Source organism: Engraulis encrasicolus, chromosome 4 (assembly GCF_034702125.1).
Source record: "Engraulis encrasicolus isolate BLACKSEA-1 chromosome 4, IST_EnEncr_1.0, whole genome shotgun sequence".
In the NCBI taxonomy this organism is placed as follows: Eukaryota; Metazoa; Chordata; class Actinopteri; order Clupeiformes; family Engraulidae; genus Engraulis; species Engraulis encrasicolus.
Window position 1 is genome coordinate 14,396,693 of NC_085860.1, and position 19,747 is coordinate 14,416,439.

General features: G+C 42.1%; 1 protein-coding gene and 1 long non-coding RNA gene across 8 annotated transcripts in view; one reads left to right on the forward strand and one right to left on the reverse strand.

Annotated features, from left to right (window-relative positions):
* Positions 1–1,407, reverse strand: part of LOC134447334 (pleckstrin homology domain-containing family A member 5-like) — a 159,379-nt gene extending 157,972 nt beyond the window's left edge. For all 7 annotated transcript variants that reach the window (XM_063196751.1, XM_063196753.1, XM_063196750.1 and 4 more), the window contains exons 1-2: positions 1,234–1,407; positions 1,049–1,125 (exon numbers count right to left, since the gene is read on the reverse strand). In XM_063196751.1, coding sequence (XP_063052821.1) covers positions 1,049–1,125; positions 1,234–1,325 — 169 coding nt within the window. In that variant the 5' untranslated portion in view covers positions 1,326–1,407. The remainder of the gene's footprint in view (positions 1–1,048; positions 1,126–1,233) is intronic.
* Positions 596–19,033, forward strand: LOC134447335 (uncharacterized). Its single transcript, XR_010034589.1, has 4 exons — positions 596–691; positions 4,700–4,791; positions 12,657–12,814; positions 18,509–19,033. It is a non-coding gene; the product is annotated as an uncharacterized LOC134447335 (long non-coding RNA).
* The last annotated feature ends 714 nt before the right edge of the window (positions 19,034–19,747 follow it).

Here is a 19,747-nt window from a genome sequence, read left to right on the forward strand (position 1 = left end):
AAACATATATGCAATGCAAGGAGCACAATGTAGTGGTGGACGAGAGCTCCGCGATCACCGTAATCAAGTCTGACAAACTTAAGACGGGCTTATCACTGTGTGTGGATTTGCACTTGCACTTGGCGAATGTGGGTTAAATGAAACTGTGCTGTCAGCCGTTTGATCCGTCCGGACTACCTCCTGCAGCAAAAGGACCCGTCAATGCTTTCGTGGTGCTTTTTAACTGCATCGGTAATTTACGTGCACCTAACAATCATTCTATTATTTTGCAGGCAGCCAGTCTGAATTAATCTGTTGCTGCTGTTGTAGCGTTTCCTTATTTGCCAACACAAGCGCAGCCACCTTATAAAGTAGTGCATTGCGTAACATTCTGAATTATTTGATTATATTTCATTTGACTAGGCTACTAATTATGATTAGCTATACCGAGCCCACCGTGTGTTTTTATTTATACAGACCGAATACCCAGTTAGCTAATCGCATTGTGGAGCACACCTCTCTCACTCAAGAGCTGAATGCTTGTCAATCACCGCGCGCTGAGCTTTAAATTCAAAAACCGCAGTATGTGCTGCCCCAGCGCTCACAAAAGCAAACTTCGGTGTAGAAAACAACGACAGTCTTTGTTATGGTTTAACAGCTCTTAGACCGGGATGTCTCCAACTGAATTGGAATTCGTGACTTGGAGAGCCAGGTGGGTTTCATGACAACACCAGCAACCCTTGCGAACATGCACAGCAGAACTATCATAATCAACCTACGAATGACTAGTCAAGTGAAGTAACGTAACGTTCACGTTACCGACTTCAACGGCCACTGTTATCACACATGTAATAATGGTAGTTGTATGCTTTTTGAGTTTGCACTGACACTGGGCGGGTGGGCGTTCATGTTAGAGAAATGTTTAAATGAACCAGTACCACAACTTATGAAACCAGTGTTGGCGATAATAACAGAACAGTTTGTGAATGAGATACTTGCAAGAAAAGTGATGAGAATGGCCAACGGTCGGTGCAACGACGTTGTGAACTTCAACAAGGTAGACCCTTACCTGGAGTTTTCCGATGTCCTGTGATGACTGCTTCACCAGTGACTGGATGCAGCCAGGTTGTACTCTTTGCTTCTTCACTGTTGGTAAGAAACGGGAAAGGTGAACATGAGGGGAAATCGAGGGTAAAAAAAAACTGCCAGAAGACAGGTCAGTACAGTAGGAACGTATATCCAATAGATAATTACTTGATGAAGAAAGTACGTCCGTCCCGAGTAACCCCATAACTCCATGAAGAAGGTAGACAGGAGATCCACTCCGGGTTTAGATCCGCCGCCATGTCTGGCTGTTCACGGATTTGACTCGAGTAGAGCTGCGCGTCTCCGCTCGTGCCGCGCGTACACGGAAACCCTGGCAACGACGGAGTGTTTAAAAAAAAAAGAACCTCTGGGGGGCGGGAGCGCTACGGTGAGTGCGGCTGCTGTAGGCTATTCTTCGCAAGACAAGTGGATAGATTAAATGCTTTTTAAAAAAAAAACATACTTTATACTTTTCACCTGTCTGTTTTTTTACCTCTGTAAAATGCTGCATTATTTCATGCAGGGGGAGAGACCAGGAAAAGACCAATATAATACATAACACAATGACACATTTTCTCAATGAAGTCAGGCTACACCGGAGCCGGTTGTACCAATAAACAGGCTAGGGCAGGGGTCCCAAAATAAGGCCCGGGGGCCGGATGCGGCCTGCCATGCCCCTTTCACCGGTCCTCCACACCTCTACACCTCACCATTTGAACTGGCCCAAAGAAGCAATCCTCACAGGAAAAATAATAATGATAAAATGTACTTTTAAATATTTTCTTTTGTTCATCTATAGACCTTCCTACAGTTTAATATTCACTAACCTAGTTTGAATCACCAGAAGTTTCTTGTCTTGATAGTTTCTCATCTCACTGTAATATAAACAGGCCTACCATTTCTATTGTATCACTCATAAACTGTCAATCACCATATTTTTCTAACCTTTCCTTGCTATTTTTACATGGTTATTAGAAATTAAAATGAATACTTGTGGTATTTCAAATTGAAAAACATGTGAAGCACTCACTTCTTTTGCAAATCACTTGTAATGATGAACTATTTTGTGCTATAAATTATGGCTATAACAGGCAATGGCCTAGTATACAGCCCCCATGATTGATCCCGGCCCCTGATCACAGTCAGGAATGATAATGTGGCCCCCAGAGAAAAAAGTTTGGGGACCCCTGGGCTAGGCAGTTGCCTAGGGGCCCCATCAAATTTGCACGTTGTAGGGGGCCCCCTCAGCCTCGACGTGGTAAATACCAGCGAATGTCATTCAAAAGGGGCCCATGTCTATTATTTTGCCAAGGGACCTTTAACAAGTACAACCGCTGCTGGACTAGAAGTGCCCTGACTTCGTCCCTCATCTCTTTCCAGTTCTAGGCTACTGTGCCTGTGTATAATTACCCTACACGTGGGCCTAGAGACTAAGCTTGTCTAGGTTTGGTAAATTATCCAACTCCTGCAGCAAAAAAAACAAAAACAAAATGAAAAATAGGTTAACTCTTATGTTACTTTAAGCCATTATAATAATGTTGCACTCACACTCATCCAAATGTTTACCAAGGCAATACTAGGCCTAAATGCCCATCCTGAAAAAGTCAATGTTGCGTTCCTTTCATATTATAGCCTCCAGGCTCCTGCCAAAAAGAACAAACCTGTTAGTGTTCTGCCACTTATTCAGTACATGAGAAGCGGGGTGCTCTGCCTCTGATCGACTGGACCTGTCCAGACACTGTCTGGTTGAATATAAATGTCTGCCCACTTCTAAAGAATCCCCACGGACTGCTCTACTTCAGAAAAATTGCTCACGATAATGCAGACCTTGTATTTATCACAAAGTGGCGCTTCGAAATGGAAAGGCATGAATGTGTCATACCGTCTGAAGTGCTGTTTAAGTTGTTTGTGAGTGCAGCACGTGATTACAATTTCCCCTTTACCTCAACTCTTAATAGGCCTACCTATGGACTTATTACATTATATTTAATTTCATTATGTAACACTATTTATTTATACATTAATAACATTTGTTAATGTAATGTATACATTTATACATTGTATTGTTCGCTTCGATTCTGATGTCAAACAGCTTTACATAAAAGCGGCTGCAAGCAGCTTCAACAATAGAAGTGACACTCAACACCACAGTCATTGTGTACGGCCCGTCAGGGGTCATTGTGCAGTATGGCACTGTGGCGTTCTGCTTAGCAGGCACTTCTTATTCACTGCTGCTGGCTGTTGAAGGGGACTGTCAGTTTGGATGTAACCTGCCGTTTGAGGTAATACAGTTACAGGGAGTCACTGGGCATTACATTATTACATTACATTACATTACACTTACTTAGCTGATGTTTTAATTCAAAGCAACTTACAGTAATTTACAGCGTATTTGGTTGCAGTCCCTGGAGCAATATGCCTTGCTCAAGGACACTTTAGCCATGGATGGAGGTGTAGGAACTAGGGAGAGGTAAAGGTGGAATTCAAACCTGCAACCCTCTGATCTTAAGTCCATCTCCTCAACCATGCAGCACTGAGCAGACAACCAATGGTGAGACAAATGTGTCTGAGAAGTAAATTAAAATTAAAATCTAATTTCACCAGCACGTCGTTGTCAGGGACCTAGATTAAAATGCCAGCAGTCAATCTTCATATGCCCTCACAAGTCACTGTGTTCAGGCACCAAAGCAAAGTAATTGTCTCTGACCCTCAGTGGAATGATGATGGTTTGAAAATTGAGGCCATGAAATCATATCAAAATAACTATGCCTTAGTGTTTGCATGGCAATAGGCTTACTCCATACTATTTTACCTCTAATAGGTAAACTGTAGCCTGGCATTGCCATCCGTAAGCTTCTGCTCAATTCACATTTCCCTTCACGTTACGAAATTAGTTTATTTTTAGAGGCAGTTTCAATTCAACACTTAGTGAGTTGATTTAACATCTTCTCTAGAGTGTATTTTGGTGCCATTGTACTCTCTAAGTGTTGAAATGACACTGGATATTTTACTGTGAAGAAGGGAGGGTAATAATAGACAGGGGCGGAGATAACGGCGGGGGGGGGGGGGGGGGGGGGGGGGGGGGGGGGGGGGGGGGGGGGGGGGGTGGGGGCAAGCAGGGCCCCTGGGCCCAGGGTCCTCCTGTATTGATAGTGGGGGCCCTATCAGTGTTTTGCCCAGGGGCCCTATGTGCAAGTGTTCCGCCACTGAGAGACCAGGTAGGTAGACTGTTCAAATCCCTTCATCCCAAAGCGTATTAGCGCTGACAGTGGGCTGAAGTTACAATGAAAGAAAAAGAAGCTCCTTCTTTTCTTAAATTCTCTAATTCAAATGAGTGTAGAGCAGGGATAAAGGACTGCACAGAAGGAGAAGTGAGGGATAACTGAGGTCAAGCAAGATTTTGACACTTGGCTGTAGTGGAAATGTGTCAACAATACGCTGTTAAATGACCTGCTCATTTTGGCCCTTGTCGTGTTTATATTCAGTCAGTGAAAACAAAATGTGGGGAAAATCCTCAAGAGCTCATTGGAGGCTTGTGATGTAGTGGCCTGAGCCAAATAGGATATTGAATATCTAGATGAGTCATGTTCCAAGCTGCTTCATAACATAGAATAATTCTTTTTTTTAATCCTAGAATAACATTCACATGAAGACCACTGGGACCAGACAGTTTAACAATATTGCACGCAGGCATAGTACCGATGGAGTCTGGGAGCACAGACCAAGGTATGGTAATGAGTCTTTTTCTTGTGATGTCAGATACCTTTGGTTTTGGGAATCTGACTGTATTGTGTGTTTTCATGTCTTACGTTCTTGTTCTTTTCACTTGAAGAAATATCCACCACGGGGTCAATAAAGCTACAATAAAGCTTCTACTTTACTGCATTCGAAACAGGTAGACACATAAGTTGCATCCGGTGGCATAGACATAAACTTAGACGCCACTGTTTACAAAGTCCTTCTGCCTGATACCAGGTTGTTTATACCTGCTTCACTTCAAAACAGATCATGTTTGACGTCATTGCGTAAAAAGTCGATCACAAAACTGTTCTTCATAGCACAAACGTCACCAGCTGTCAGAGAACTCTTAACTCTCCCAGACATTTAAAATGAGGCAGACTCTTGACCTTTACACGCTTCTTATTATTGGATGGATGAAAGCATGCCACTCTGATGTCTGGAGTGAAGAAGAGCAGACTTGACAAGGCCAAAAAAAGATCTACCATCCCTTAATGGCCTAGCATTGTCACCATTACAACAGTGTCAAGCAGTGAGAAGACCAGGGCTGGACTAAGGGATAAATAGGGCCCGGACACTTTTGGCTTAAAGGGGCCCCTCATAATTAGTGGCGCAGAACTGACTCACCGGTGGGCCCCGCACCCTCGTGGGCCCCTGTTTTCAGAAATGTTTTTAAAAAAAAACCTCACATTTTTGCATTTCTGAAAGTAGGGGCCCACGAAGGTGCAGGGCTCACCGGGAAATGCCCGCTATGCCGGATGGCCAGTCCAGCCCTGGAGAAGACATCAAGGTCAATGGACCTAGTATGTCATGTGCAAACCCTCCATAGAGCAAACCGGTTTTTGACTGATCGTCATGGTGTATAGAGTTGCGTTATGGGACTAGAAATGGTTGTGAGAAAGCAAGCGTGTGTCAGGACGTTTTGTTGCTGTCAATGAGGTTTTTGGAAAAAGTATTTAGTGATTGCATCAAGGTTTTTACAAGCACAAACATGAGAGTAAGGATTCCCAGCCCATGCCTCCTCCAATGAATCAAGCTGTCGTACTGCCTTTGTATCCTAACAGACCTATTCAGTGGGGTAATCACGGGGTTAAAGTGTTAAACTGAGCTGTTCGCGGAGCTTCAGTGGTCCTCCCACAGTATTGACTTAAGTCGAATTCCACTTCTCAGGGAATATTGGTTTCTCTTTTGGATTCTTCTTTACCTGGTTACATCCAAGGTAAACAGTGTGTGCTTGCTATCCTTTCCCCCCAGCAGTCACCCCACAGCAGAGGCAGACTTTACATTAGGCAAACCTAGGCAATTTCCCAGCGCGCCGACCAAATCTGCCCTCCATAGGGGGCCCCCAACTGTCACACCAATTGCGATAAACACACAACAAATTAGGCCTGACAAAAGACAAAACACTAAAATAGCACCCTCCATGCCAGTTGATGACCTTAATTTTTTTGTACGTGTTTAAAGAATGACTTTTGCGGTCCCCATGTTTATATTTCGCCTAGGGCCCCAAAATGGCTAGATCCTCCCCTGCCCACTGAATGGCCCTGGATGAAGGGGAGAGTGAGAGATATTGAGGGAGGTCTTGAATAGGAGAGTGAGGGATGTTGAGGGAGGTCTTGAGTATTTGTTTAAACTCTCCTTGCCCCGTTCCCACCAGCCAGAGTACAAAGCAGTGGACATGCTGCACTGCCAAGATCCATACCTAGTATACCCACTCTACTCTGCTTTTCTTGACAAATGCTTCTCTTAGACCATCACTTAAGGGTCTAAAAAGGTGACTGGCTGTCAAAAAGCAAAAAGAAAGTTGGTGAGAAAGACAACATATTAAGTGTTAAAACCGAGAAAAAATATTGTTTTGGGGGACATGTACTCATTTCTAATTTGATAAATCCAACATGTCTCAAAAGAGTTGGGACGGGGACAATAAATGGCAGCAAATGTCGAGGAAGACTAAAAACAAAACAAAAGACAACACTTAACAGTTAAATACATTAACCGATTGATGAATTTATATAAAAACAGTGTTAATTACTATCTTGGACATGATTTCACCAGCTTAAATAGTGGGTGTATTCCTTGTCATGTTTTGCAATGTTTTCCTTTCTGTAGTGCTTACAGTGTGACAGTTCTTGACCAAAAGCCCACCATTTTATCACCTGCTGGTCCTTATGATGGAGCCAAACTGTTAAAACATAGTAGAGAATGCAATTTGACCTTACTATGTGGCAGTAATCGAAGATCTCCCTTCAAAATATAATGCATGAGTGGCTTTTCATGCTGTTTAAAACCCATTTATACCATTCAGCACTGTATTTAACTCTACAGATGAGTGAGAACATCTTAACCAATGCACTACTGCACCCGCATGCCATCATGGAGGCTGACTTTTGAAGCTAGCACTAACACAAGTTGGATGGTCCATTTTCACTGTAGCACAGGATGTGCAATGCTCTATTATTGTCAAAAAGAATGGACTTCTACAACTTCTGCCGACTTCTGTAAGCAAAGGACAGTTTCCCATGTCTTCTGGGTCTATTTCAAGTGAGTTCAGGTGCTTAGGAGAATGTTACACCCCTGTATCATTTGCACGCATTAAGCATTCTTAATATGGTCAATTTTCAATAGCTCTAATTCCTGGAGTGCTAGAGTGAGACTACAGCCAATATATATTTCATGATGTCATGAACCTATACAATGATTTTAGTAACAAAAATATGTCTTATATACACTCAATCATGGTAAATCAAAGGGAATTCAAAAATGTATGTAATAACTATGGTAATTATTCCCTTTGCATCTTTAATTCTGAGTGACTCAGCCTCTCTGTGATGATCTTATACCTGGACACCTATATTGTCCGTCAGTACAATTCATTTTGAAATGTTCTTCTTTGTTGTTTTATCTTATTTGGATGTTTACTAAATTTCACTGATCCCCGTCCCAACTTATTTGAGACGTGTTGGATTTATCAAATTAGAAATGAGTACATATGTCCCCCAAAACAATATTTTTTCTCGGTTTTAAGTTAACACTCAATATGTTGTCTTTTCACTATTCTCCATCTAATGAATAGATTGAATGTTTTGAAAATGATAGCATTTTGATTTTATTCACTGTTTACGAAACGTCCCAACTTCACCGGAGTTGGGGTTTGTAGTCATTGAAAAGACTTTACTACTATAGTAATACACTACTATGACATTATACAGAGCATTTAGTAATACATTGCGACTTGGTTATTCCCATTCGGGTAACAGCAAAGTTATGATAGTTATAATAATCTTGAAGTCCTGTCTGCTGGCTATTTTGACACATTTGAAGAAATTTTGTTTCAATAACCAGTAAAAAATCATCAGCAACTGCATCGGACAGTTGACTTGTTAGTTATCTCTTCTCACACATGTTTGATTATATTCTGTGTATGCATCAGCTATTAGGCATGAAGTTTTCAAGGCATGATGATATCTCTCTGATGGCTCTTCAACACCATGTTACATAATGGAGGACTGTGACTACAAAAAATACTGTTGTTGTCATCATCTCAGGCCACACTGGAGGCATCAACACATAATTAATGGTTGCTAATCATCAAACAGCTGTGTGAGGTCTTTGTTGTGCTGCCAGCCTGCTCTGCTCTGCTCTGGTCTTCTCTGCTCTGCTCTGCTCTTCATGTCCCCATGCTGCCTTCCTCTCAATAGGCCCATGGGACCAGATGATATGTTGCCGGCTCGGGCTCGCCTCGTCTCTAGTCTCTCGTCTCGATACGACATTAGAAATAGTAGAAAAAAACAACAATGCAGGGCTTGCATCAAGGAAATTCTGCTAAGCCATGGAGGGAATACCAGGGGCAACCCTTTTGATTGGAGGACAACACTGCATTTTAATTAGTGTTGGCTGTATTCATTTTATGATTAGCATGTTTGCTTCACTGTTTTGGGCATCATCTCCCTTTCCCTCCTTTTGCCATCAACACAGCCATTTCTGCACATGAATTTGATATGGATTCCACGGAGGTTGACACCCTGATTTGTTTTGACCCTGTCCGAGGGAATCTGTCAGTTAGCGGCACACTTCTCTCCAGAAGACAGACTTTAATATCAACCTGTCAGTCCATCAGACAGATTTATTAGCACAAACAGTAGTCTTTATCATTGGTCTTGCAAATGAACCTCTTTTCTGGTTACAAACAATTTGGTATGGTTTTGGATTTAGTGGTCACTTTTGTCCAAATTCACAAGAAAATAAATAATACAACTGTGAAAAGCAGTATGTATAATGAAAGCAGCAATAACCTGTACAGTACTGCAAGAAATATTCTGGTCACAGAGAGAAGGATGCATATTATGGGAAATTGTGTCTGGGATTTTATGAAGAATAGAGATGGAACTTGTTTTATACCAGTAGGATACAGATTAATCTAAACTTGATGGCTGTAGTGCATGGCTGGAATGGAATGCATTTATAGACATTTTGAATACTGTTTGCGATTCAAAATAATGCAATTGTGAGTTTTATTCCACTTGAGTATGTCAGTATTTTCCCAACATGAAGCCATTGTGTCTTGAAAGTTTAATTGCGTTGTCAGCAGCATATTGATATCTCCATTGCAGCCAGTTGCCAGTTCAGATTTGCTTCGGCAGCTAAGCTGTGGACTGGGGTGTGCCATTAACTCCCAGTGTTTGAAGCTCTCTGCCATTGCTGAGCATAGTCATTTTAGAACTCTGTTGTGATTTCAAATGTTACAAATGTAGGAACAGACCTCCTGCTGTTGACGCCAGCAAAATGGTCACAAAACAGTAGATTTAGTCACCCTGCGTCAGATTCATTTAATGCAAATTATACACAGCTCACTGGTCTTGATTAAATCATTTAGTGTTTTAGCACTTCAAGCTTTGCTTTGAAGCCATACTTGAAAATGCAATTTGCACAATGTTCATTTCTTTTTAATTTAACTCTACTTATTTATACGCTTCAAAGAGTGTTTGCCCTTTTACCCTCTCATCATCTTGTTTAATTTGTCAAGTTTCAGCCCTGGCTAGTACAGTAAGGGTACAAGCCGCATGGCCCACAGCTCCAGGACCACACAGTGGTGGTAGCACCCCGGGGAACACTGCATGCTAATATTGCATCACATTAATTCAAAGGATTTGTCTGCCTCATTTTTTGTGCACGCCTGGGGGGAGGATTGCAACTCTGCATCAAGTGGATTACATAACGTTTAAACAGATGGGTAACACAAGGCTGTCTGTGTCAATGAAGAATTGCTGTTCCAAATGACTGAAATATTGACTGTAGATGCGTTAACAACAGAACAGTGGTAGCAATATGGTCCACGTAGCATGATGTTGCCAGGACAGCAAAGACACAAACACATCCGAATTCAGAGTGGTTCATTGTAGTGAAGTGCTGTCATATTGGAGAATGTGCCCTGACTGTCATTCCAACAAACCTTTTGGCATTGTGGTCTAGACTACATGTTTGGTTCATCAGGAGAATGGTGATTTATTGTCCAGACACTTGGAGAAAAACAAGTACAGGACCGCCATTCTGCTCCAGCAGCAATGTTTTTAATAAAGCTGTGCCGCATGAGCTGACAGCAAAGGTGCAGAGTTCAGAGTAGAAAATAGTTTAATCTATTATATGTGGTGTTCTTTGTTTTGTACGTGGCACTTTCTCTTCAATGTCTTGTCAGACCTTTCAGTTATTTTGACTGGCTGTTGGTTGCAATTGATCTGTTTCTATCTTTTGGATAGAACATTAAGTTCCCAAATTAGCAAATGATGCCAGATGCCAATGTAATAGCAAGAAGAACAAACATAAGAAGACTGAGAAGAATGAGAATTATGTCTTTTAAATATTCACATGGCCATTTACCATATTTAGGAATTGATTGGAAATTTAGAAAACACAATGTTGTGAGGTATGAGGGCAACGACTGACCCGAAAGGAATGGGTCAGTTATTACATGGGAGATCTAAAAGTGGCATGCACTAGCATAAGCTATGAAAATGGTTGGTTACAATTGGTTTTGCTCTAAATCAAATATGTTTGAACTTCTTTGTTTGTCTCTGCTATTCATTGAGCTTAGGGATGCAAATTATCGATTAATTCATTAATCATTAGTTGATAGCCTTATCGATCGACTTACGGTTAATTGATAAGCAGCGTTTCCCCCCGAAATCTCAATGTTTCTCAAAAAAAACCTACTAAATCTAAAAAAAAATATTAAAAATTGAGATAAAATACCACATTTAAATTCATTCTATTTCAATTCTTTAATCCAAAGGTGATTTGAATATTCTCAGTATTCACATCCCTCTTCACACACACACACTCTTCACATGCCCATTTCACCTGGGTCTCTTGTCAGTTGAATTGTCGATTAATTGCGATTCATGTTTTTTAATCGATTAATGCATTGATCGATTAAAGTCAATTAATCGATCAATCGTTTGCATCCCTCATTGAGCTTGTTGTGTACATTGGGAAAGGGAATATGTCACTTCCCTGTAAAGTCATCCTCAGCCAATAAGCAGCAGGTGACAGTTAATTTCATTCTAGCCTTTGAAGTTGAACTTTGATGTTTGTGTACTTGATCCCACACATGTGAAACAAAGGTCATTTTTATTTGTTCAACAGTAATAGGTTTTTACAGGTGACTGATCTTTTTTTCCTGCCATCTTTCAGGAAAATAATGTTGCCATTTCCTTGTGTCGTATACACACACACACACACACACACACACACACACACACACACACACACACACACACACACACACACACACACACACACACACACACACACACACGCACACACGCACACACGTGTAGATAACAAACAGCATAAATAATACAACAAAGCAATTCTCTTGACAAGCCTTTTATAACAATTTAAGTAGCAGTCAGACTGCAAATTGCTTAAAAAACACTTTCAATCTTCCGAGTGCCTATCAGAACTCTGTATTCTGAACACACACAGTCAAAAATTAAAATAGCCATTCAAATGCTTGAAGGATAAGATCTGCCTGAACCATTGTTCATGAGTGCACCAAACCAATCCAATATGACTTAGGTAGGCCTACAGTGGTGGTCAACAATAAGAAAAATCTAGTGATTTGAAAATGAAAGTACAGAGACTCTCTCTGTCTCTCTCTCAGGTGATTCATAATGAACATGACGGCATACTTTGTACTTCCACATGATCAGCACTCCCAGTTAGAGATGGGCAAGACATGTAATGAACCCTTATTACAATGGCCTGTTGAAATGGTCATCTAGGGTGCATTTCTCAAAACCATAGTTGCTAAAACTATGTTGGTTACTTTATTGGTCGCAACGCAATTTCCCACTGGCAGCTACCTAAGTTGATAACTGGCTAACAACTGCACTTTCGAGGAACACCACCCTGATTGGTTTGTAGCTTCTCTACACTGTAAGTGCAGGCATAACGTCAGTAAAACTGACACCTACTGTAAATATTTTTCTTTTTCTTCTTCTATTTCTTCTTCTTCTTCTTCCTTCTTCTTCTTCTTCTTCTTCTTCCTTCTTCTTCACAAGAATACGTAATGATAATGTGAATGTTATTAATAATATTAATGATGTTACTTACACATGGGTTTCACGTTTGTTAACAATCCCTGGCTGCGCGACCCTGTCTGCACACTGTTCAACCTCTCATTGTTGGAAACTGCTGTCGGTCAAAAAATGAGCTCATGTGGTTGGCCACTGCCAGTATCTTGTCCCTCCTCTTAACATCAATGTTTGTAAACGAAAAAAACCCATGTATAGTGCACCATAATAACAAGAATGTCTCTTCTTTGCTCTTCCTATCTCCTCTTCATGTTCCTGCAGCCACCCCTGAGCCCCAAGAGCAAGGTGTTGACAGGATGGGATCACCCAGTAGCAGGCCGCGCCCTTCCCGTCCCCCTTGTCTGACAGCCGCTCATTAATCTTCAGGATGTAGGGTGTCATTAAACCAGGAGGCCATTCATCTCACCGGACACCAACAGGTGATCACAGGAAGAGATGTTACAAAAGCAGCACACATTACAGAGGCATCGCAATGCATTTTCTCTTCAATACCCACTACAGGCAGCCATTTTGTTTGCTTAGATTACGTACTCTGGCGGTTGTCTAATTTGAAAGGAAAAACTAATTAGCTAAAGATTCCTGGCAAGAGTCCAATAGCTTTATTCTTTTAGCAACTTCTATAAAGCACACAAGCCCGGAACATGTTGATTTGTAAATCTGGCTACATTATTAAGTGCTGCTCTGCTAATATTAGCCAGCCATGCTAATGGCCACATGCATCCCTTGGAGATCCCAGAGGGGTAGTTAGGTAATGAAGAGTGCAGTAGTCCATTAGTGGCCAGTTGAATTTAATATTGATCAGCAGCCGGCCGGCCCGAGTGTAAAGTACATCTCCGGCCGCCATGCGCATCAATAAGTGAGCTGTCATAAGGGGGAGGATGCCTTAATATTAACGGCTCTTCTTCAGTCTGTTCCCTGATGCCAGAGGATTCGCTGATCCTGCAGCTCTCCTCCTCCTGTCCTGACAGGCAGGTTGCGCCTCTCAGCTAACTTTATGTGATCCCATTGATTTCCCCTGTTTCAATGAGATTGTATTTAGCTGCTTTTTCCTGCGAGTGATTATAGATTCCCCTCTTTGCTAAAAGCCCTGACGCTAAACAGTGATGCCTGCAACGTCACAATGCCATCAGCCTGGAGTGGAGAATGTGCATTGTTACAATTGCCTGCCTAAATGTGCCAGTGAAAACCCCAAAAACGTACACCCTGTCCTATGTGATTAACCTGAGAGTAAAGACAGTGCAACCACATTTCAGTGAGTGTACCGTATGGCCAATTAACTTAGCCATAATTGTCCATGGCCATTTAACCAATCACTGGATTTTCATTAATGGCATTTACGGTGTACCCCACTATTACACATGAAGCCGGTAAGACTGATTGCCTCACAGATCCTCCAGTAGCATGGCCTTGGTTGCTGTTTTCTTCAGGCAGTAACCCTTATTCCAGCCTGCTTGACAGAACACACACACGCGCGCACACACACTCACTCACACAAGCGCACGCACGCACACACGCACGCACGCACACACACACACACATACACACACATACACACACACACACACACACACACACACACACACACACACACACACACACACACACACACACACACACACACACACACACACACACACACACACCTCAGTGCCAAACCTTTTTTTTTCTTTAACTGAGGGAATCCCAACTCTAGCTATGAATATCAGTAGAGAACATGTCTGCCTTGCAGAGAGGGAACTAGTGTGTGGGTTGATGTGGGTGAGATATGGTAATGACTTTGACTTCCATTAAAGAGTTCAAATGCACTGTACACAAACCCATATTCGGTCAATGTGTGGCACAGCTATTCTCTATGCAATTGAAAAATACAACTTTTGTGATCATGCCAAGTAGCACAATAATTCCCATGCCTCTACTACCATTATTTGTGCATTTTATGAATTTGTTGGCCCTATTTTTTGTAGATGAGAGACGAAAAGGCACCAGCCTTGCTATTATGAATACATCGATGGGCTCTTGATATGTCCCATCTGTCTTACACATTTACAGTTGAGTCATGTCAGCTCTGGAAATGTATAAGCCTAATAGAGATATACTATAGGACTGACCAGTCTGTGGAGCAGAGGTTGTGGGAAAATGAGAGTTGGTGTGTAGACTACATCAGGGGGTCTTCCTTTGCTCCAAGGGTTCATGTGAGAGGTGAGGGCCAATCAAGAGGCCAGGCTTCCTCATGGTTAAGGTCAGCCCTCAAAATAGTCCCTTGAGGTCATTGTAGGCCAGTCGTTTCCAAGCTGGGGGTCTGGACCCCTAGGGGACTCACGGAGGTCCTGCTGGGGGGTCGTGGAGAGAATACTTGCATGAAACGTATACAATTACAAATATCTCCATGATGTCTATGATGGCAACATGTAGCATTTAGCATTAGCATTAGTGGACAAAAATGTTTTGCATTTGGAATATGATGTGGGAGGAGGGTCGTGAAGATATTCATAGATCCAAAAGGGGGTCCCAACAGCAAACCATTGGGAACTTCTGTAGGCTATCCTGGATGATCCTTATCTCACTCTCAGTCTCAGTGCACCAGTCACCCTTGTGAGTGTAATAATTCCAATTATTTTGAGAACATGCAGAAACATTCAAGGGTCTTCTCTCTTCCTGGTATGTCAGGCTTCTTTTTGTTGGAGTAGAACATTAGCAGTCAAGCCCACTGAATAAATTATATGCTGCTGTCAGATTCATTCACAATTTTATTCAGAGAATTTCTATCACCCTGCAGAAAATAATGTTTGACAAGGACATGGAAAACGGCAATTAAGGCTGTTTGTTAAGTATTATGTTTATTAAGGTCATTATTTTGTTTGTTTGTTTATAATTTACCCAGCTTATTGTTATTTAAAATGTCATGAAAAAATGCTTTACCTATCAATGCTTACGTAGGTAAATGGTCAAGGGTTATGTAAATGGTTATGTAAATAGTTTATGATTACTTATCTTATGAATAATGTTGTTGAGGCTTTATGATGTGGCATGATGCATGTTGAATTGCAAAAAGGGAAAAGGCAACAACTCTCTCTTATTTAATGACCCTAAATGTCAAATGGGTCAAAAGCAATCAAAATGTGAGTGCAGTAAAAAGCCTTCGGAATTTTCATCAAGGTAAAAATGTGTTGCCATGGTGATATTCCGTTTGGTCAGAGATGGGAGATTGTCCCGCCTGTCCCGTCATACAACCATGTTCCAAATTGAACCATAGATATGTATAATAAAATAGACGATTCAAGATCACTGAACAGCAAGCAGGCATTTGGATGCACACATTTGATGCCCACTTTCACCGTGGAGCTTGAGTGCCACATTACTGGCACTGACTCAGTGGACGCCGGCATAGGGAGCAAGTGTTGACGTGCAAGCTCAATTTGCCCCGGAAAGGAGAGGAGAAGAGAGGTTGGCCAGTCATGCTGAACTCATTTGAATGTGTTTTGCTTTGCTACAGGTCACTGAGCTGTTACACTGTTCACTGACAGTTTTATAGTGGTAAATAGAACCAACGGCAAGACAAAAGACAATAAACTGGGGGTCGGTCACACATTTGCAGACCCCAGATTTCCTTTGTTGTTGTAGCATTTTTTGTAACTGCCTCTACAATAGCTGTGCCTTACTGGTCACATATTTGTAACTTTATTTGTCTAACATGCTGTTTGGTTTTGTCTGCCCAGCAATATTTTAGGTTAGGGATACAGTGCATAGTCATACTTAAAAACAGCATATTAGATACCACAATATCCTATATCTTCCTATCTCAGATTCTGTTACAATCATTTTTTAAAACATGTTCAGTTCTGTTTTCAGTTATCATAGCTTACTGTTTGTAATTACAGTTCAAGTTGTACTTGTCATTTCTTTTCTGATGAGAACCTTGAACGGGAAGTGCACAGGGACGGATTATAGCTCTATGGGCCCCTGGGCCAGGCAGCAAGAATGGCCCCCCCTCCATAGCATTGCAAGGTTCCAGAAGACGATGATGGTAAAGATGCCTTTGTTGTGAGTTCAGGGGTTTTCCCTAGAGAAAATTAGAACATTCAGTGGTTTAAAGTGCAATTGAAACACAGTATGTGAACACAAATATATAGACTAGTAATTAAGTGTTTTTTTGTAGTGTGGAGGCTTGGGCTTCAGGGCCCCCTTGACCCCTGGGCCTGGGCTAGACTGACCCGTGCACTAATCTGTCCTGGTAACCACATTACATGTATTCTGTTGTCGGAAGTCAAAAAATAATTACTGGGCTTGAAAATGAGTGCTTTTTTGACACCAATCCAAACCTTGGACCTCCACCTATGCACCACAAATCCAAAAATCACTCATTTTCAAGCCCAGTAATCATTTTTTGACTCCCTCTGCCCCATGAACCAGGAAGTAGAGGGCATGACTTAGGTGCCCCATATGGAGAGAGCAGAACAGCACCCGCCATTCTCCACTCTGGCTCAGCTGGACAACACAATTTATCTGAGCAATTTCAATCACAGTGTCAATCAGAATGTACCTACTTAACTACCCACTCACACTTTCACTCGCTTGAAACAGAACAGCGGGACAGTGGCACCCAGGCGGGGCTGGAATGAGCAGAGACGTGTTTGCGTGTTAGTTAGTTTGGCACTGAGACCAGAGCAGAGGCACGTGGATGACAGCTGAGCCGAGCCGAGCTGAGCTGTGTAGCTGAGTGGAAGGTGTGCAGCGACAGATGTGGTCCAATGAGAGTGGGGGGTTACTGGACCACTGCAAGGCACCCAGCCAGACCGGCACCCAGCCAGAGCCGCTGTGACTACAGTAGTAGTCCACTTCTAGCCTGATTATCATAAACTTACAAATCTCTTCGAGACTTGGTCTGACCAAGAGCATAGCAATCACCGTTGACCAAACGGCATGGTTGACCCGCCTCCCTTGGTTTGCTAATGATTGTTTGCTTCACGACAAAGTGGGAGGAGTTCCTGATTTTTTCGGGAGTTCAGAAAGTACTTGCATTGTTCTTGACCTGACTAGTAGCAACGCTGAAGGGTGTTGCGTCATCAGGAGGTCACGGCCTGCTAAGCCAGACCGGCACCCAGCCAGAGGCGCTGTTACTACAGTAGTAGATTATGATGACATTATGGAGAGCCCTTAATAATAGATTAAGACTTGGCCATTATATTTTTGGTGACAAAAAATTTTATAATAACAGAGTCTGACAGAGGGGTTTAGCACTCTTCTGGTTGCTCCTACTCTCTAAGAGCAGTCGTCGCGTAGTGGAAGGTGTGCACTGACAGATGTGCAGTCTGGTCTGAAGGGGCTGGTGTGGGAGGTGGAGGGTGGGGAGACAGGACAGCCCTCTCTGGACCGCTGCCAGCCCGGCGGCACTGGGCCAAAACTACTGCTGCTCCTGCTGTCACTGCATAGTAAATGTTGCCGTCTCGAAGCCAAATCAACACCTGTCGAGTCCAATTTAACACTCTACCAGTCGGTCTTACTCTCCCCAAGTGTTGAATTAACATGACGCATTGTACTCTGCACTGCCGCTGCTGCTGCTGCTGCTGCTGCTGACGACTGAGGAAATGAATTGTGAGAAACTGAATGGGACAGCTGGATGTATTTATGACACCATTATGTTCACTCTGCTTTTTGTCTCGCACTTCCGGTGACTTATGATGTCTTGTGCTGGACATTTTGTTTTCCATGTCAAAAATGTAGATCCTGAGTTGTCCATTACATTTACTCTGTGTCTGTCTGCAATGTGCTACTACTATAGGGCCACTGGGTTGTCACAGTTGTGTCATTTTGTTTCTCGTGTTAAACTTTTCACCCTGAGGCAAACCGACAAGTACAAAGTTTTGCCTTCAGACAAGTCCCTTGATGTTAGCGTTTGGGGATACGCAGGCGAGATGTTTTTAATTTTACTGGAGCATCTTGTTACGGACTCCTGGGACAGTTCTGCCAACTGACTTCCACTGCATCCTTTGATGAAATGCCAAATTGAGCAATGTATTTATACTTGGGTGTATTCCTGATATGTTCTTTTGTTTTGTTGTTGGCAGCCTCGGTCCTAAAACCTTTACTGTTTATGTGTTTGTTTTTCTCACCAGAAGGTATTACCCGCATCCCCCATCCCTTTTAAAACACATCAGTCTCATCCGCCAGTGGATTGCAACCTGCCAAGAATGTATTCTGTTTCAAAGTGAACCTGCAAAGTCATGGAAACGCTTGTGAGTGAATGTCCTCTTTTTCAACTCTGAATATTTTATTTCTCTGTAACTGGTGCCTCAATATTTATTCACACATCACTCGAGTACTGTACATACACATGCAATGCACATACACATACACATACACATACACACATACACACATACACACATACACACATGCACATACAACTTATACACCTCATCTCTTTGTGTTACTAAATGTTTCCCTCTTCAGTTTAGTTCGGTCTGTAAAATATTAAATACTGCAATGTCCAGAAGGGTATTTCCGTATTGTGATTGCCTTAATATAATTGTAGCTGGTTGTGGTTGTGATGATAAGGATGCTTTTAGAAAACAAGCTATGTTTATTACCTACAAGCCTGCTGCACTTATTCAAATTGGATTAGCACTTGATTATCAATTAAATTATGATTCTTATAATCACCACCCATTCAACTGAAGTAAACATGGCCATGCAAAAGAAATACTGTGTTGTTTTCATTTGGCGTAGACAGTGCTGTCCTCCAAGATGCCAGTATGTCTTTTTCTATTCTTTCAAAAGGCAGTTCCTCACCTCTGTTTCAGCAGTGTTTCTGGTGCATTGTTAGCTAGCAGTATGTTTATAAATACATAAATAAAATAAATATGGAAATTCCAAATCATCACGAATTCAGTGTCGAGGCTAATAAAGCCATATCCACTTCTGAGAAATTAATTACACCCCAAATTATTTTGGGAAATGGTAGTCTTAATATGTCATGCATTTTAATTAGTCTCATCCAGAATAGCAAGCGTTTATTGTTCATGAATAAATAATCACATGTGTAGGTGTCAGAGGATCCTGAGAGGGCATGAACCTCTCTACTGAAATCAGTATGTGTGGTATATGTGCAAACATATCTGCTATAAACATGAGCCATCAGAGGTGGTGACCTGGGCTTTCTCACAAATGCTCGATCATGCACATGATGCTGTGTTTTTGCCGCCACTTGCAGGCAACACAAAACACTGCAGGCATACACACAGACAGACTAGCGGGCAGGCAGACACACAGGCAAACGGGCTGATAGACATTACCTGCCTCAACTCCCTCAGAGGAGTAATAACCTGTCTACTATATAGGTCACTGAATCTACA